Source organism: Catharus ustulatus, chromosome 1, assembly GCF_009819885.2.
Source record: "Catharus ustulatus isolate bCatUst1 chromosome 1, bCatUst1.pri.v2, whole genome shotgun sequence".
Taxonomy (NCBI): Eukaryota; Metazoa; Chordata; class Aves; order Passeriformes; family Turdidae; genus Catharus; species Catharus ustulatus.
Genome location: NC_046221.1, coordinates 58,896,674 through 58,914,481, shown reverse-complemented (window position 1 = coordinate 58,914,481; position 17,808 = coordinate 58,896,674). Strand labels below are relative to the sequence as shown.

The following is a 17,808-nucleotide window of genomic DNA, read 5'->3' as shown; positions in this document are numbered from 1 at the left end:
CCTGCTCATAGCAGGGCTAACTTCTTACATGCATAGTGTGTTCACACACAGTAAAGAAACATAGGGAACATTTTCCTCTTTCCAGGATTTGCTCACTTCAGTATCTTATCATTACTGTAGTGTGTATAGTTCTTCACTTCTTCACTAATATAGTATTTATGCAAGCAAGTTGGACATGCTGGAACACATGATTTTGGTTTGAGAAGTGTGTTAGGGCCCTTGGTTTAATTCTTCACCAATGCGATGAAGACCACTTGTGAAAAAATTATATACAAAAATAGGAAAACTACCTCTCATTTTTCTTGCTAGCTGGTTACTTGTAATGTGGAAAATTACTTTTTTCACATTTAAATATTTTATATAGTTAAAATTTGTTCTAGTCTTAAAAGTAAGAAACATGCTTCTGGTTTGTCTTCACATGGTTCATTTTGCTCCCTGCTATTTATGAACTCACTGAAGAGTTTTCTTTCATCTCTCATTTTTAAAAAAAAATTATTTTCAATTAAATCTTCTTTCCCTCTCCTTTTGTAAAATTTCATCAGCTTTCCTGTTATTTTTTTCCCTCAGGATGATGCTTTGGAGTTAGTTGGTTATACTTTACTGTATGGATGACAAAGTTTTTGGCTCTCTCATAGACAAAATGTTGAAAGAGAATTTGGAATTAATTTGATGCTTATCTCATAGAAGGTTGGCATACAAGCATGATATGCAGGAGCAGCTTCCAAGAGTTGATACACTTTTTACTCATTTCGTTCCTATCTTTGTTATACTCTGTTGCTCAGCTCTGATTGTTTCTTTCTTATTGTTTTCTGATGGATTTTTGTAACTTTTTGGAAATACCAAGATCTCTTTTTTAACCTAGACGATGATGGGAAAATTGTAAAGCTTAAGACTTCTTTCTCTGATGCTGACGAGAATTACAGGAGACTATTCCCTGCAGCAGACCTGAAAACTGTGAAAGTGCAGGATTCTGTCACATCTTTTAGTACTAAAGGGAAGTGAGATAATTTTCTCCACTAGCCTATTGTGATTAATAAGCAGATCATCGTAGGCTTTGAAAATAATATCTACTTTGGAATAAAAGTTAAATTCTTGGGAAGGAAACTAATTAATGACTTGCATTGTAGCAATTTATTGGAAATACATTCTTTTTTTTTGTTACATTTCAAAACACTACTCTTTCCTCTTCCTTCTTTCTATATTAATCAATCCTTTTGCTTACATGCAAATGAGCCATTCTAGTAGCTAATGCTTCACATTTATTGTATGTTTTTGAAAGGCAATCATGTTTCCTTGCCATTTTTTTTTAATTCTGGAAGCCAATACTTGGTATTTCATGCCTTTTACCCGCCGCCATTTCTGACCTCCTACCATGGAAGAAAGTTTGATACAGTTTTATTCTGTATTGGTTTTGTCACCCCTTTAGAAATCAAAACCATTTCCTTGCTCTTTCATCTTTTGTGACACTGTGCTGCTGTTCTTTGTGACTTTGTTCTTTAAAAATTAACTCTCTGTTTCCAAGCTGAAATCCACCATGAAACAGTGAAATGTAAAGTCAGCACTTTGATGGAGATTGCATCCATTCTCTGCAGGCTCTTTGCCATAGTTTGATTTCTCTTGCAAGGTTGTGGCTGGAAAAAAGGGACTAAGAGATTCCGGTTACTTCCCTTGTGTTATTCACAAGCCCATTTTGACTTTGTTCTACTTACACTGCTTTATTTATTACCAGCAATTAACAACTGTCATTCCAGTTTTACTCTGGGTAATCTTTCTGCTAATACAAGATACTGCTTATACTAAGATCTAATTCACCCTATTTGAAAACCTACCTTACCCAAAATTGTTCCGCAAGTGATGCTTTGGTAAGGTATGCATGTCAGCACTTTTCCTGTATGTGTCTTAAGAGACAAGGTAGGAAACCTCAAACACTAAGGCTCATTGCCTTAGGGATTCTTTAAGACTTGGGTCATGAGATCTTGTTAGTGTTAGATGCTGTCCAGATCGTCTGAAGTGGATGCCTTGGACTAGCTGAATGTGTCCTGAATAAGTTCTGCATGCATAATACAGGCTTGCTCTGGCTGTTTCTGAGCACTTGTACCCTGATTTTTTTCTGTCATTTGCAGTCTGTCCTTTTAGAAAATGGCAGACTCCTGTTAGTAATGAAAGTCCAGATCCGGACATGTAGCCTGTAAACCCTAGTTCCATTTTTTCCCCCATTGCAGTTGCCAAAAGTTGTTGCTTGAAAGTTGAATTAATGTTCTTAATCATTTGGAAATTATTCCTTATTCACAAGTCACACCTGGAAAGAAAATTTAACAGACTTCTCTACCATCAGTACTCTCCAGTCATGTCCTGGATCAATTGTGTAGATATGAAAAAACAGTGAAGTTTTGGTTTCTGATCATTTCTTGCACTCCTCACCATCCTCTCTCTTCCTATAAATAAAAAAACCAACAAAACCCAAACAAATACAAATAAAAAAAACCCCAAACAAACAAAGAGAAATTATCAAGAACTATCTTGATTATGGCCAGTAGCATTGTGCAAAATATATCTGGGGTATATTTTCAAACTAAATTTTTAATGTAAGGGGATCTTTAATACTGAGACTTGCTCTATTCTTCACTGGTTATGCAGAGATGACTGTGAAACACAGATAAAGAGGTAGACAGGTTGCTGTGTGCAGAGTCCCACTGTTACCTGTGCTTCCCTGCACATGCTTAACACACTAGTGGTGACCCCTAATCTATAGTAGATGTCTAGAATAGATTTTGGAAGCTACATATTGCTTTTGCACTAGGGCTTCAAATTAAAAGGCAGTTTGTATATGAATAGCTGTCAAAATGTTAGCAGGTTGACAGTGAGGTATTACAGAAGCACTTGGCAATCACTATGGTAAAGGCTTTTCCTAAATGCAATATATTTAAGCATTTAATACAAATATTTACAGCATCTACAGTATCTGAAACCTCTGACTCCAAAGTGCTTGATATTAACAACTTTCCTTGTGGGCTACCATTGGAAAACCAGACAATAAAATGATTTATTGACTCAGAAAAAAATCATTAAAACCATCTATAATGAATAATGAATAATTTATAAATCTAAGGCAAAAGTGACTTAAGCATTGTAAAATATGACTTTGACTAGGGAATTAGGAAATTCCCACAAACTTCAGGGCTTTCTCAAGTGTTTTTAAAAATTATAAATAAATAAATAACAGAATGTACATCTTTTGATGTTATTTTCCTTGTTCTCCTCGTGATTCAGTGATTACCAAAGACTTTTAATTTTCTGGAAAATAGTGACATTCTTCTGTACCTGAGTCTCTGCTACTCAGGTAAACTGAACTGAAAATACATACTCTGGTGGTATGTGTTTACCTGCATATCTATCATCAAGTTCCCCTTGATGAACCTTGATTTTCTTGACTTTTCCTTGTTTCTCTTCTTCAGCATTGCTCTTTCAGAAGGGCATGCTTCCCCTTGCTCTACCTTAAAATCTTATTAGCTCCTGTAACAATTTTGCTGAAGTTCAGTTTATTTAGATGAAGGCTCAGGATGAACACTGGTTTGGCTTTTATGTATCAACCAAAGAAATTTGCTTTAAAACATCTGGCAGACTGCAGGGGAAGTGTAATGACATGTAACACTGACTGTCAACAGAGGATAAATAATTTACCTTAGAAGACAAAAGCCTGAGAAAATGAGAACTTACCTGATTGTACTGTAATATCTTTTCAGCACTGGCTGACAGAGCTGGAGATCTTCGCTATGATTTTTGCAGCTGCCATACATGACTATGAACACACCGGAACCACCAACAATTTTCACATCCAGACACGGTGAGGCCACTGTAAATCATGATGAAGGGTCAGGAAATAGAGGGAGAAACCTTTGGAGAATAGCAGCATAGCCACCTTAGAAAAGTGCAGAAACGTCTGCTTTCAAGTGTTACAGGTGGAAAGTTCACTTTCTCAGGTTACATTTAATTTTCTCTTGTTCAAACATTCACAATGGAATGCATATATTCTAAATTAATGAGCATTAATAACCAGGAAAAAGAAAATTCCAAAAATATTTCCATGTAAAGTTTTCAAAGACAAATGGCAGTATAGAATGATGTATTTTGATGAAGATAAAGTTTTGAAGGAGATCCTGTAATTTTACAATTTTTTCTCCTTGTTGAATTTGAATAATCAAACATTATCAGCGTAAATCAGGTATTCAGCTGTGTTTGTTGCATTCATCAGTGAACATGAACACTACACATATTATTTTTACTTGAGTGGAAAACCAAACCTGCAGCAAGGGGATATGCTTACCACTACCTAATCAGGGAAATAATTTTTTAAAGCATCATAAATTGCTAGAACGTAAATAACTGATGACGAACTAGACAGTGTATTTTATAAAACTTTTAGGTTAGTGAAAAAGAAGAAAATAAGATGAAGATGGCAACCAAATTAAGAAGTGTGCAAAAATTATGAAGACTCTAGTTTCAGTGATAATTAGGCATCTAATGTCTGTATATTATTTTGACAATAAAAGTATACTGGTAGAAAGGCCCAAATGTCTAAATGTCCTCAGCTGACAGTGGACACTTGGACTTTTCTAAGATGTGCTGTAATTAGATTGCATATCTGTAATTACAATAGACATCTGTAGTGTGTTAGCTGAAACGTGCTGTGCATCAGTAATGGTTTCTAGGATAAAGCACACATGTGCACAGTAAAGACAGAGAATGTAGAAAGAATTCTCTGTCTCTATTCTGGATGAAGCCACACTACTCTTCTTACAATTTCACGCATACAGGAATTAGGGATCTGCTGTACTTTCCAAATACTTACAAAAATATTCGAGGAAGGAGGGTTGTAATTTACAGTAATTTCACAACTATAAGGTGCACCCTATTGACTAGAATTGATTGAAACCAAGAAGTGCGCCTTTATAATCTGGTGCACCTTATATACGGACAGAGTTTGGAAATTTGCCAACCTGGAAGTGAGAGCAGCGAGCTGAGCCGCGAGGCAAGGCGGGCGGGGGGGCTGAGCCGCAAGGCGCGGCAGGCGGGGGGGCCAAGCTGTGAGGTGTGGTGGGCGTGGGGGTTGAGCTGCAAGGCACGGCAGACAGGGGGGCCGAACCTCGAGCCAAGCTGCGAGCCAAGCCGCAAGCCAAGCTGTGCCAGTTGATGCCGGGGCGGGCGGGAGTTCCGGGGCCTGTGGCGCGTGGAGGGTGCCTTGGGCTGCATTTAAAGGCTACGCCAATCAATGAAAAATATTTGCAAATTGAGCACCTGCCAGTAAACCCCACGATCGCTCGATTCCTTTACTAATTTGTTACTTTGTTGCACAAAAAAAAGTGCGCCTTATAATCTGGTGCACCTTATATACGGACAAAGTTCAGAAATTTGCCGGCACCCGGAAGTGCGCCTTATAATCCGGTGTGCCTTATAGTCGTGAAATTGCTGTAATTTTTCTAACATTGAACATTAGATGGTGTGAAGTGTCAGAGGATAAAAATATACACTGCCCGCTGTGAAGCAGATGTGAATGAGAACTGTAACAAAACATACTCACCCTTTGTTACTGTTACCTTCTTTGTCTTCAGACTAGTTTACCCATTCATCAATCATAGATATCTGCTCTGGGGCTTAAAATTAGGCGTGAAGTACCTTTGGTCTTACTTGATCCCATTGGAAATCGCTTTTCCAGACAGCATAGTCTAGCACACAGATGCCAGAAATCAGGTGAGTTATATCTTGCTTACAGCCAGTTTGCTGTTCTGGAAACAGTAGTGGGTCACATCTTGAAATTTCTTACCTGGATGCAGTCAGATTTTAGTAACAGAGACACATACATAAGAAGTAGGAAAAAGCCTCATGGTTCTACTCCAAGTTTACACATCTCTCACAGCTTTCAGCACTTGTTTTCAAGTATGTAACAAGGCAGTTAGGTGAGTCTCATCTGGTGAAATAGATTTTGAAATATTCTTTGGATTTCTTTAACAAAGTATTACAAGTACTCTTAAAATGCTCATGTCTGTTCTATAGATTTAATTGCTGTATTTGATCAAATGAAAACTTCTGAGCGTCTTTACACAGTGAAGAAACAACTTTTCCTGTTTTCTTTTAAATGCTAGGTCAGACTCAGCCATTCTATATAATGATCGGTCTGTGCTCGAAAATCACCATGTTAGTGCGGCATATCGTCTTTTGCAAGATGATGAAGAGATGAATATTTTATCTAATCTCTCAAAGGATGATTGGAGGTAAAAATTAACATAGTGACTGCCTAAGAATATTGCAACATCATCATAGACTGGTATTACCTTGTTTGAATAGCAATATGCATTATTGTATAACACATATTAGTTTTTCTATGCTCCTTGATGTAGAACTTTAAAAGGTGTTTGTCTTATTTATTCCTACTTTCAATTTTCACTTCTGATAGTGAGACTAGACTTTGTGACAATGGGCTATAGTATACAAATTGACTCCCATATAATTATTAAGTATCACAGAGACACTCTTTGTATACATGTAATTGAGTGTAGAGGAAGCCTGATGTTTCTTTGTCCTAAAGCATAAGTATGTCCTTTATCTACTTAACACTTCCTGGCTGGAAATTATAAATGGGGCTTATTGCAAATCATAATCCAGTCTAGGGGGCATATACCTACTACATGTGCTTAGGAGATTTAAGAAGCCAGAATTTAAAATAAGCCTCATGAAATATATGATTTATGTGCCAAAAAAGGATATGTGCTCATTATTAACTTTCTAATAGCAGACAGTTCAAAGTGATGACAATTTTCTGTTTTTATGGGGTTTTGTGAATTTAAAGGGGTGATAATTTAAAAATAGCCTAGTGTGCTAGACAGGAAGGATCCAGCCCCATGATCTTTTTCATGGGAGAGGAAGCAACTTATGAAATCCTATGTGATATACAGTGCCTTACACATATTCTTAAATGTAACATAGTGCTGAGGAGTTGTTTAATCTAATTTTAATAGAAATGTGGGGAAATAAGCCTGCTTCTGGGGCTGACTTCTACCAAGATGGTCAGTGAAGGCTCTGCTTGCTCATCTGTTTAGCCTGAGTTGCTTATTGATTTCAGCTTGTTGTCAGTGATGTGATCCTATAGTCAAACACCAGGAACTTACAGTGCTGGTTTCAGTCAATAGGAGTGTTGTGGAGGAGTGTCCTGAAAACTCTATCTGCCAATATATAGAAAAGTGTCATAGTGGGCAGCAAGAAGGAACAGAAAGAAAATATCTCCACTGAGATGTCAAAAATCTATTTTAGGTACAGATGCCTTGTCAAATATTGGCAGAAAATTACTGCTTCATTTAATGTTGGTGAGGAAACTTAAAGAACTAAGTGACTAGATTCATGGCCCTTAGAGCCACTGTCTTTAAGGAAAAGCCATGGTTTTTAGTGGAGCAGCTAACTGAGTATACTTCATTGCATAGATACTGACTTGAGGTAAATGGTCTGCTTTTGAGCTTTAAACTGTTTAAAATTTTTGATTGAATCAAAGCCAGTTTCAGATACTTCTCATTGATTCTGTAGTGCCAATATATGTGTTCTATTGATGCAATATGCTTAGAAGCAAAGTTTCAAAGATTAACCCATCCCTTTAAAAAATATTGTAACTGCCTGAGCAAAAATATTCAGTGGTTTAGATAGCTTATTGGTTTTCTCTCAAGTATGATTTTATAGCTGGTGATCAAGAAGCAGTGCTGCAGAATAAAGGGCATTGTCTGGAAGTGCCATAATTCCAAAACATTCTGATTTCTATGTGCTTTTGCTTTTGACTGACATTATGAAATCCCATAGGCAAACATTTGGGAAGCACTGTAAACTGACTTCAGCAAAATCTGAGGTGTTGAAAAATAAAACCCAAGAAACCCAGAGTTTCCCCATTCTAGAATCAAAAGTAGGACCCTCAGTACTGAAGGATGCTTTGGGCAGCTAATAAGATGTGCCCAAATTAAACTTCACTTATTTAGACTGATAAGTCTCCCTCTGCAAAAATCCTGATTGATGCTTTTTGGAATATAAATTCTTGAGTACCTTTCTGAGTTGACCTCTGGCTCCTTTTTTCACATTACTAGGGGAGGAAGATCAGATGATCTGCAATCCTATGTATCTATGTGGATTTTATAACTTTTTGGTATTCTATCATCTAATTAGGGAATAAAGACTGAATAAATAAGATATATGGAAAATGTTGAGTTGTTTAGCTTTGTATAGGAGTACAACTTCGGGAAGTACAGTAATTTCACGAACACAAGCCGCAGCAATTTGACAAAAATTTTGGTGGAAACCCAGAAGTGCAGCTAATACTTGGGGGCGGCTAATATGTGAATAATTTTCTGACATTTACAACCCCAGACGTGCCAGCCGGGGCGCAGAGCCAAGCACCTGCCAGTAAAAGCCAGCATTTTGCGATTGTTACTCTGTTGCCCTGGCTCCCTGCAGGCAGCACAGGGGGCGGGGAGAGAGGCAGGAGAGCTCTCTTCTACCCTCCTCTGCCGCAGCCAGGGGGAGAGACGGGGGGACCCCGTGCCGCCATTGCCGTGGCTCGGGGAGGAGGGGGGGAGCCCGTGCCGCCATTGCCGTGGCTCGGGGGGGGTGGGGGGGGGGGCCTTGCCCCCGCCCTCCGCCGCTGTGGCGGGAGCAGGGGGTGCTCCATGCCCGGCCGGCACCGCGGCGGGAGCGGGGCGTGCTCTCCGTGCCCGGCCGGCGCCGCCACGACGGGAGCGGGGCTGGGGCGAGCGAACCCAGAGGCAGTGGCCAGCCCCGAGCGGCACCACCGAGCTGGACCACCTGACCCCGTCAGCAGCCCTGAGCGGGCCGAACCTGCACAGCCTTAGTTGAGCCAGTAAACACCCCGCCATGCCGCGGTTCTGTTAGTATTTGGCAACTTTGTTGCACGTGGGTCCTCGCTGCGAACGACAGAGCGGCTTATATTCAGGTGCGACTTATTTATGGACAAAGAACAAAATATTTGCCAACACCCAGAGATGCGGCTTATACTCAGTGCGGCTTGTATCCGTGAATTTACTGTAACTTTGAATTCAATACCGACTTTCTCAGTAAAGCTGCTGGGAGATTTGTCCCTCAAATAATTCTGAACCCTCCTTGTCAATCACTGTTATTGTTTCAAGATTGCAGTGAGTAACCATGACTTTTTTTAATGATTTCGGTCATATGCTTCTTTTTTTCATAAATAATGGTGTGCATATGGTTGCAGGATCATGTAAAATTTTCATTTAAAATTTTTTTCCTAGGCACTCAGGATGGGCATGTGCATATTCTGACTTTTATACCTTTAGTGAGAATCAGCCAATGATGAAATTTCTTTTAATGTGGTGTTTTCTTATTAATTTCTGTAATAATTGCTGAGATTTTGACTGAACAAAATTAGCTGCATAGATCAGTTTAGGAGATGTAACTATTGTAACTGTGCAATAAGTTTTCCTATTTAAGACTTCTATAAATTCTTGTCACTGTTAGCAGGCTTCATTGTCTGTGTGTTTCTATGTAAGCCAGCTTAGCTGAAAAAGAGCACGTGTGAATGAATGACTGCTATTTCATTTTAGCCTCTGATGCACCAAGGCTGAATGGGTTTTTTATTCTGTCTCAGGGCACAATAAAACAAGGCAAGTGTTAAAAAAGAGAGAACTGGAAGGACATGAAAATACATGAGTAAGAGTTGGAGTGATTTGAGCATCTTTTGCTCTAAGAGGAGAGAAAGATTTAGCAGGCTAAAAAGTAAAAAAAAAAAAAACCAAAAAAAAAAACCAGCTGAAAATAAACCCCCTAAACCAAAACAAAGTATACCAGAAAGTCCTATGTTTTATTTAAGTTCAGAACAAATTTGATAATGAATTCCTTGAGGTGCACCAAACCTGTCAATTGAGAATATTCCATGGATTGTTGCAAGCATGGGCCGCTGTAAGCTGTGCTGGATACCTGCCGGTCAATTCCATGGCTCCATGAGGGAACAAACCAAATAAAGCTGTTGATTGGAAACCAAGATGTAAAAAGATAGTTGACTTCATGGCCTGCTCCCTACTGACTGTGAGGTTAAAGACCTTAATGCCAGAGGAGCTCTGGAATTCACAGAAGTTTGGTTTTTTTTTTCTGTAGAGATAGTGTTCACAGCAAAGCTCTGCATCTGTGTTTGATTTCTACCTTTTAGATGAAGCATTTTTCCTTCCACATCTCATTAACTAGAGATGCAGTGCCACTACTCTGCACATTGGCAAAGAATACTTGTATCCAAATGTGCTTACACTTTCCCATACATTGTATTCTACTACAAAGAGTGCAGATGCAAGCAGGGGAAATTATGTTTGCTATATTTTAAATTTTTTATGGCCTTTGTTCTTCTAGATAGCAAAATTATCAATAGTGAAGTACATGTGGGAGCAAAACATGAAATTTTTCTATGTGGTATTGGGTCAGGGAATCAATGTAAATGTACTGGAAGCTCACTGCTCAGACCCAACTGTGAGCCTTCTCTTCTCCCAAATGCACAATGCAGCAGCAGGTCCCTCTGCCTGCCCTCATGTGCCATGTGCCCCAGCTGCTCACCATCTCAAAGGTGCTGGAACAGGCCCACACCAAGTATAGCAGTGTCCTTCCTGTTCTGGGGAGTTCAGGATGAGACACAGGAGGCTTTTGCAGTCTCAAAAGTGCCAAATAAGGAAGGAAAGCAGTTTTGGTTTGGTTTGGTTTGGTTTTTTTCCATAGTTTTTAAGTTAGCATTATACTAGAATTATTTTTTTTAAAACTTGTGGAGTACTTTTACTATTGTTTTTTTAATTGCTTACTAGCTAGTCTTGCCAAAGCACCCAAAAGCAGCAAAGAGGGGCAGAGGGAAGAGAACCTGGCATCCTCTGAGCTTCTGTGCAGGGGTGATGAGAGGAGTCTGTTGGATTGGAGGTCCTTGGGCCCTGGAGGTGAGGTTTTTAGTCTGAAAACAGGAAGGCCTATGGGACATTGCTGTCCCTGGCTTGTCCTTGCCTTAGATACCAAATGGATAGTTGAAGATGAAGGCAGGGCCACCCTGTCATTGCACAAAGAATTGTTGCAGATCATTTGTGGCTCTAGTCAAGGCAGGACTGATTTGATAATGTCTACAGGCTGTTGAGAGGATGATTAGAGTGAAAGTTGTGTAGGTACCTCTCCCTGTCAGATGATTCCCGTGTAACCTGAACTGTGTAAAAGTTGTTGAGAGCTGTGAAGGAGGAAAGAAGGTGCTTTTCTTTCTTCTACAGTAAGTAAACAACAGTCTGCAAACGGAAATCATGCTGTTGTTGAAAGAAGGTTATGATGGTGTTTCTAGTGATGGTTTGCTGTGTCTGTGCTGCCATGGTGACAGCAGATCCCAGCGTGCCCCTATTTAACCAGTATCACTCCACTTCTTTGTTTTCAGGGCACATCAGGAGACAGAAGTCAATACAGGCTTTGGAAGTGTGTGAAGAAGGTGCTACCTCTCTGCTCTTTCCTAGTTTCCTTTCACTTTGTCTCATGCCTTTTTTGTCAAGGCCACCATGCAGACTGAATCTTTAGAGGATTGTCTGTTCTTTGAGTTGGATTTTTACCGTCTTTTAGGAGAAAGAGAGAGAGGGGATGTAGCTGGGGAGGAAGTACTGAAGAGCACTGTTATTTTCCTTTAATGAAAACCATTGTGGATTGTGGAGATCTCAGGACATCTCTTCCATATTCCTACCATACCTGATACCATGATGCCACATGACGAGGAGTAAAATAGGAGATAGATGTAGTTCTTAAAGTGCCAATGGAAGCTTGTCTCCAGGGTATTTCTTGGGTCTGAATTGATAGGCAAGCTATCTTTATTGGAGAATGCTCTGATATGACCACATTTGTGAATACTTAACATGATGCATTTGTGACTTTCTCAAAGAGATTAACCCAAGAATGTGTCCAAACTTACAAGTTTTATATAGTAGGCAGATTATAGGGGCATAATCATATTCCCTTTTTCATCAACTTGCACTATTTCTTCTTTTCTTGGACACGGTTTTAAGTTACCTATGTTTTAAAGACCTGGACAATTTTTCTGAAGTCAAGTTATGGAAGAAATTACTCAGAACAGTTAGTATTTAAATGAATTAACATTTATTCTTCATGAACTTCTTCCCAAATACAAAACTGTATTTGAATACTGTAGAATAAAGGAGAAAAAAGATAATGCACTAATACCTGGGGGATATCTGACTTTATTGTCTCACTGGTAACAAGAAGAGAGAGCTGAATTTGCCTGCCTGTTTACCGTATGTCAATAATAATATTTATAAAGCCTAAACATTCAGTGCTATGGTTCGGACAGTTTTTTCGGACAGTAGCAATGTATTGATATTTAGAAGTAGTGCAGCCTCTTCTCTTACTTCATTTCTTCTTTGAGTTTGTCAAATATTTCTCTAAAAAAAAAGGAAACTGTTTCAGTTGACTTGCTTTTCCTCTGCTTTTATATACTGTGCTTCTCTAATAGAAAGAAGTTAGCCCAGATAATAACCAGATCACTCTGAAAGTATGTAATGTAAAAAATTAACAGGCTTCTTTGTGCATTATTAGAATAATTAAATATAGTCAAGAGACTTCAGTGGAAACACATCTTGTAAAATATTTCTGGGGTATGTTTAGCCAGAGCTGCTAGGCAGCATGCAGAATGCAGCACCATAATATGTAGTGTAGACTTTGAAGATGATTGCAGAAACAAAGTGGTGAAGATGGTCAGAGCAAAAATAACGTATGTGTATCCCAGGCTCTAATCTGACTCAGATGCAAAACCAAGAAATGGATAAATATCTATCTTTGATTTGCTCCGTAATGAATTTCAGCATTATATCAACTTAACACCAAATGCGCAAACTTATACAGTAATTTCACGAATACAAGCCGCACCATTTTGACTACGATTTGGCTCCCAAACCGGAAATGCGGCTTATACTCAGGAGCGGCTAATATGTGAATAATTAGATTCTGACGTTTACAACCTCAGAAGTGCCAGCCAGAGTGTCGAGCCGAGCAGCTGCAAAGCCGGCATTTCGCGATTGTTACAAATTGTTACTCTGTTGCGCCGTGGGTGGAGCCTGGCTCCCTGCAGGCAGCACGGGGGGTGGGGAGAGAGGCGGGAGAGCTCTCTCCTTTCCTCCTCTGCAGTAGCCCGGGGGAGAGATGGGGGGGCCCCATGCCCCCATTGCTGCGGCCCGGGGAGGCGGCGGGGGCCCCGTGCCGCCATTGCCACAGCTCGGGGAGGAGGCGGGGTGCTCCGTTCCCACCCGCCGCCGTGGGAGCAGAGGGGGGCTCCATCCCTGCCTGCCACCACGGGGCAGCACCAGGCTGTGGTGACCGAGCCCAGTGGCAGTGGCGGCCGGCCCCAAGCGGCCCCGCCGAGCGGCAGCGCCAGGCTGGGCCACCCGGCCCCGTCGGCAGCCCCGAGCGGGCCGAGCCTGCACAGCCCGAACTGAACCACTAAACCCTGCCCTGCCACAGTTCTGTTACTATTTGGCAACTTTGTTGCACGTGGGTCCTCACTGCGAACGACAGAGCGGCTTATACTCAGGTGCGGCTTATTTATGGACAAAAAACGAAATATTTGCCAACACCCAGAGATGCGGCTTATACTCAGTGCGGCTTGTATTAGTGAAATTACTGTAATCTTCATCTTTTGAGATCTTCCATGCCTTACCCATAACTTTTGCCTATTAATTTTCAAAGTTACATGCTGTTGTGATGTCTGTTATTTGAAGTGACAAATAAGAATTTTCAGTAGTGAAATCCTTTGTATTTTACCATCTCTGAAATATTTTTCGTCTCTGTTTTGGAGAAAATGATGATCTGAAATATGTGCAGAGGTCAGAGAATGTGCATGTTCCAGATTTATGTTTATGAAAGGAAAGCAGTATCTGTGTGCTTGTAAGCATATGTACCTTCTCGCACAGCACGCACTGACTCATTTGCCTGATTGAAGCCCTTTGGTTTTGTATTCATAGTGCAGTAAACTATGCAGAGCATAGCCCATGCAGTGCAGTATGATGGAGTGTGTAGTCCAGAGAATGTAGTGAAAGGTCTGCTCTTTCCCAGCATTAATTGTTCCCGCCACAGCATTATCTCACTCTATTCTTGTAAAAGTATATTTCTATGCATTCAGGTTCTTCTCTCTTGGTTGTTTTAACAGAGGTGTTTGTGCTGCTGGGACTGCGGGGGGAGACGGGGGTGGAATCATCCATCATATAATTATTTGGAATGTTGTTAACTATGCAACTGATTGTACTTATGGGTTGGGAAGAGGAGGTGGTTATAGGGGGAGAAGACCAAAGACCAAGGCCAGTTGATACCATCAGTGTTGTAGAACTCTGGTGGTGAAACATCATTATGTGCCACCCAAGGGACTAGGTAAGCACAGCAGCCATGGGTCTGTATACAGTGGTGGCCTGGGGCTGGAATTTGAGCGCAGCTACTATAGGCAAGAGAGGAATCATCAAAATAGATTTCATGAGACTTTCATAAAAATGTCTCATTCATTGCTCTGTTAATCTGTATAGACCTGAACTGAGAGAAGGAGAAAAGAAATTTGTATTGTATGCTAGATCAGAACATTCTGGTATTTTTAAACTGGTTAGAACATCCATATCATATTCAGAGAAATTTCAACTGGAGTCTAAACTAGTGTTGTAATACTACTACTAATGATGATGATGATGATGGTGATGATTATGAGTAATGAAAATATGAGAGAGAGAAATAACATCCGAGAGAAACAAGTGATGAATGATACCATTGCTCACCACCTGCTGACTGATGCCTAGTCTATCACCAAGTAGTGATCACTGGCTCCAGTTTATATATTGGGCATTACGTTCTGTGGTATAGAGTATGCCTTTGCCAGTTTGGATCAACTGTCCTGGCTATGCTGCTCTCTCCCAGCTTCTTGTGCACCTGCTCACTGTCAGAGTATGGGAAACTCAAAAGTCTGTGATTTGGAGTAAGTATTACTTATCAGCAACAAAATCATCAGTGTGTTATCAACGGTATTCTCATAATTAAACCCAAAACACATCACTGTACCAACTAAGAAGAAGATTAACTCTAGTCCAAAAAAAAAAAAAATCCAAACCAGGACAGCAAGTTTGTTTAACAAAATTTTATACAGGAATAGTTTGAATTAATAATAGCTGGGAAGTACTGCAGGTTCTCAAAGGTCTTTATTTCATATATACAACATATATACTAGGTGATTTTTTGTTAATGTGGCGAATTTCCATCATATGACTCAAGTTTAAACATGCGTATTGACCATTGGAATCAAGTTACCTGACTCTGAGGCTTTAAACATTCTTTTCCCTTCCCTCTAAGAATGCCCTAGAAAAGAAAACAATTTAAGAAGTTTATGCTTAATTGAAAAAGGAGTACTAATGTGCTCTTCAGAAAACATCTAATATTTCTCTTACCGATGATTAACCACCTGACTTCATTTGCATTCCTCCCATTTCTGTGTTTGTCAGAAAATCCTTCATCCTCTTCCCCATCCCTGAAAGAGGAATAAAGTTACATACAAAAGCATTGCTGTCAATAATTTGCAGATAACAAAAAGAAACTGGAGTGTGTCTGATGCTGGTTTTTGTGCTTCTCTTTCCTTGCTGCTCTCATTGGGATGCTATCCAAAAGGGAATTTAGAGCTCTAGTCATTGAGATGGTGCTGGCTACCGATATGTCCTGTCACTTCCAGCAAATTAAAGCTATGAAGAATGCTTTGCAGCAACCAGAAGGGTGAGTCACTTCACAACACAGGGCAGTGAGGGGGCTGCATTTCAACTGGTGCTTTGCCAATGTGCTTAACTTCAAAAGTACCTCTCCAGAGGCCCTTTTTTCTTTGATATTGACAGCAATTTTATTTCTGCTGTTGAATTTTGAATTAATTCACTTAGGAAGGGATGGGCACATGCCTATATGCACATCTGTATTCTGTGCTGGTGGCCCAAAACTTTCAAATGTCACCATTATTGGGACCAGCCTCACTGGGCATTTGATGTTACCTGGTGGGTAACATCAAGGACATGATTCATTAGAGTGACCTCTATAATTGAGTATGACTGGTATCAACTGTCACCCCTGGAAGGGGCCTGCTTCATAACCAGAGAACAGATGAAAACTTGAGATCCACTGAGGAAAGGACTGGAAAGTAACAGATGGAGCAGTATGGTAGAAACCTTTTCTTCCTCCCAGTATGCCACTGGGAGCTGTAATATTTTGTCCACAGCTCTTTCCAAAAGATTCCTTCAAAATTGCTCTGAGTGATGGTCTGTTTTTCACACTGGACACAGTTATGTCCAGAGCCTCCCAGAATTATACCAGTATCAGAATTACACCTATATCAGAATTACACCTGTATCAGAGCAGGGTGTGGCTAGCCACCTTATCCCCTCAGAAGCTACAACTCTTTCAACCATTTTGGATAGCCAAAAAGTGGAATTAAAAAAGGAGAACACCCATAACAAGAAAGCATTATTTACAGGGTTCTTGGGCTTGCCTCTTAGGTTATGGTCATAAGAAATCATCATCATTTTTTTTCTGTGAAATCAGGGATCCCTTCTGTACTCACACTAGTTTTCTATCAGTGAAACATTTATCAGTTATTCTGTAGACTTGTCAGAGCCCCAGAGGTCCCCACTGTTCATTACAGTGGGATGGTAGGGTCCATCTTCTCTTCTGAGCTGCATAAAATATAGCACTGATGAAATGGGGAACAGAGCAACTCTTCCAAGACTACTAGTGTGGACAAGAAAGCCTGGAAATCTGCTGAGCAATATTTCTTTTTGCATTTTGATTTTTGATGTTCTTCCCTGCAAGAGCAGACAATTAATTTTTTTGATCCTTTGGGTTTTCAGAATTGACAAGCCGAAAGCCTTATCCCTGTTATTGCATACAGCAGATATCAGTCATCCAGCCAAGGCCTGGGATCTCCATCATCGCTGGACCAAGTCTCTGCTAGAGGAGTTCTTCAGACAGGTAAAGCTAGGGAAGTTATTTTCTTTTCTGCAATTGAGAGAGAGCATGTAGGATTGGGTAAAGAAGTAGGAAAATATTAACACAGTTATGTTGCTTTTTTTCTCTGATGTTTTTAAGAACCTTCTAAACGATATGAAGCTTTCTCCATCACCATTAGCACTGGTTATTATGCCTCTTAGGAAGCTAGTGTCTGATACATTCCCTATAAACATTATCTACATGGTAGAAATTCTAATTTGGGCAGCTAATACAACTTTCAAATTAGGAAAAGATGGAATATATGTCACTCTACTTAGCTCCAGAGCCACAAAACCATGTTTGTGTAGATGTACTTTACAGAATTCTATTTACATTGTTGTGATGTATGTGAAAAAGGCTTACTTTGCCTTACTTTAAAAGAAGTGTACTGATCAAAATTATAGTTCATAGTGGACCACCTGTCGACAAACCCACAAATCTAGACAAATCAGTGAGTTCTGTGTGATGGCTTCAAGGTTCTCAAGTGATTAATAAAAAGCATTTAAAGAATTAAAAAACAAAAGGTAAAGTCAAACAGATCGCTTAAGGAGTGTATAGGATACTTTTCTCCAGTATGAATTACTAACCTAAGCAGTGCTACCACATAAGTGCCTATTTTCCCTGCAAAGTCCAATAATTTCATGTTCTATAGTAAATCTAAGTGCAAAAGGGAAAAATATGGCAATTCCTTAAGAGTTCTGTCAATTAAAAAAATTGCTATCTGCTTTTAAAGGCATTCCA

At 39.9% G+C, this 17,808-nt stretch overlaps 1 protein-coding gene across 5 annotated transcripts in view; it reads left to right on the top strand.

Moving 5' to 3' along the window:
• PDE1C (phosphodiesterase 1C) overlaps positions 1–17,808 on the top strand; it is a 255,859-nt gene that overhangs the window by 182,937 nt on the left and 55,114 nt on the right. For all 5 annotated transcript variants that reach the window (XM_033078935.1, XM_033078973.1, XM_033078964.1 and 2 more), the window contains 4 exons: positions 3,744–3,844; positions 6,141–6,269; positions 15,709–15,810; positions 16,929–17,049. In XM_033078935.1, the coding sequence (XP_032934826.1) occupies positions 3,744–3,844; positions 6,141–6,269; positions 15,709–15,810; positions 16,929–17,049 (453 nt within the window). The remainder of the gene's footprint in view (positions 1–3,743; positions 3,845–6,140; positions 6,270–15,708; positions 15,811–16,928; positions 17,050–17,808) is intronic.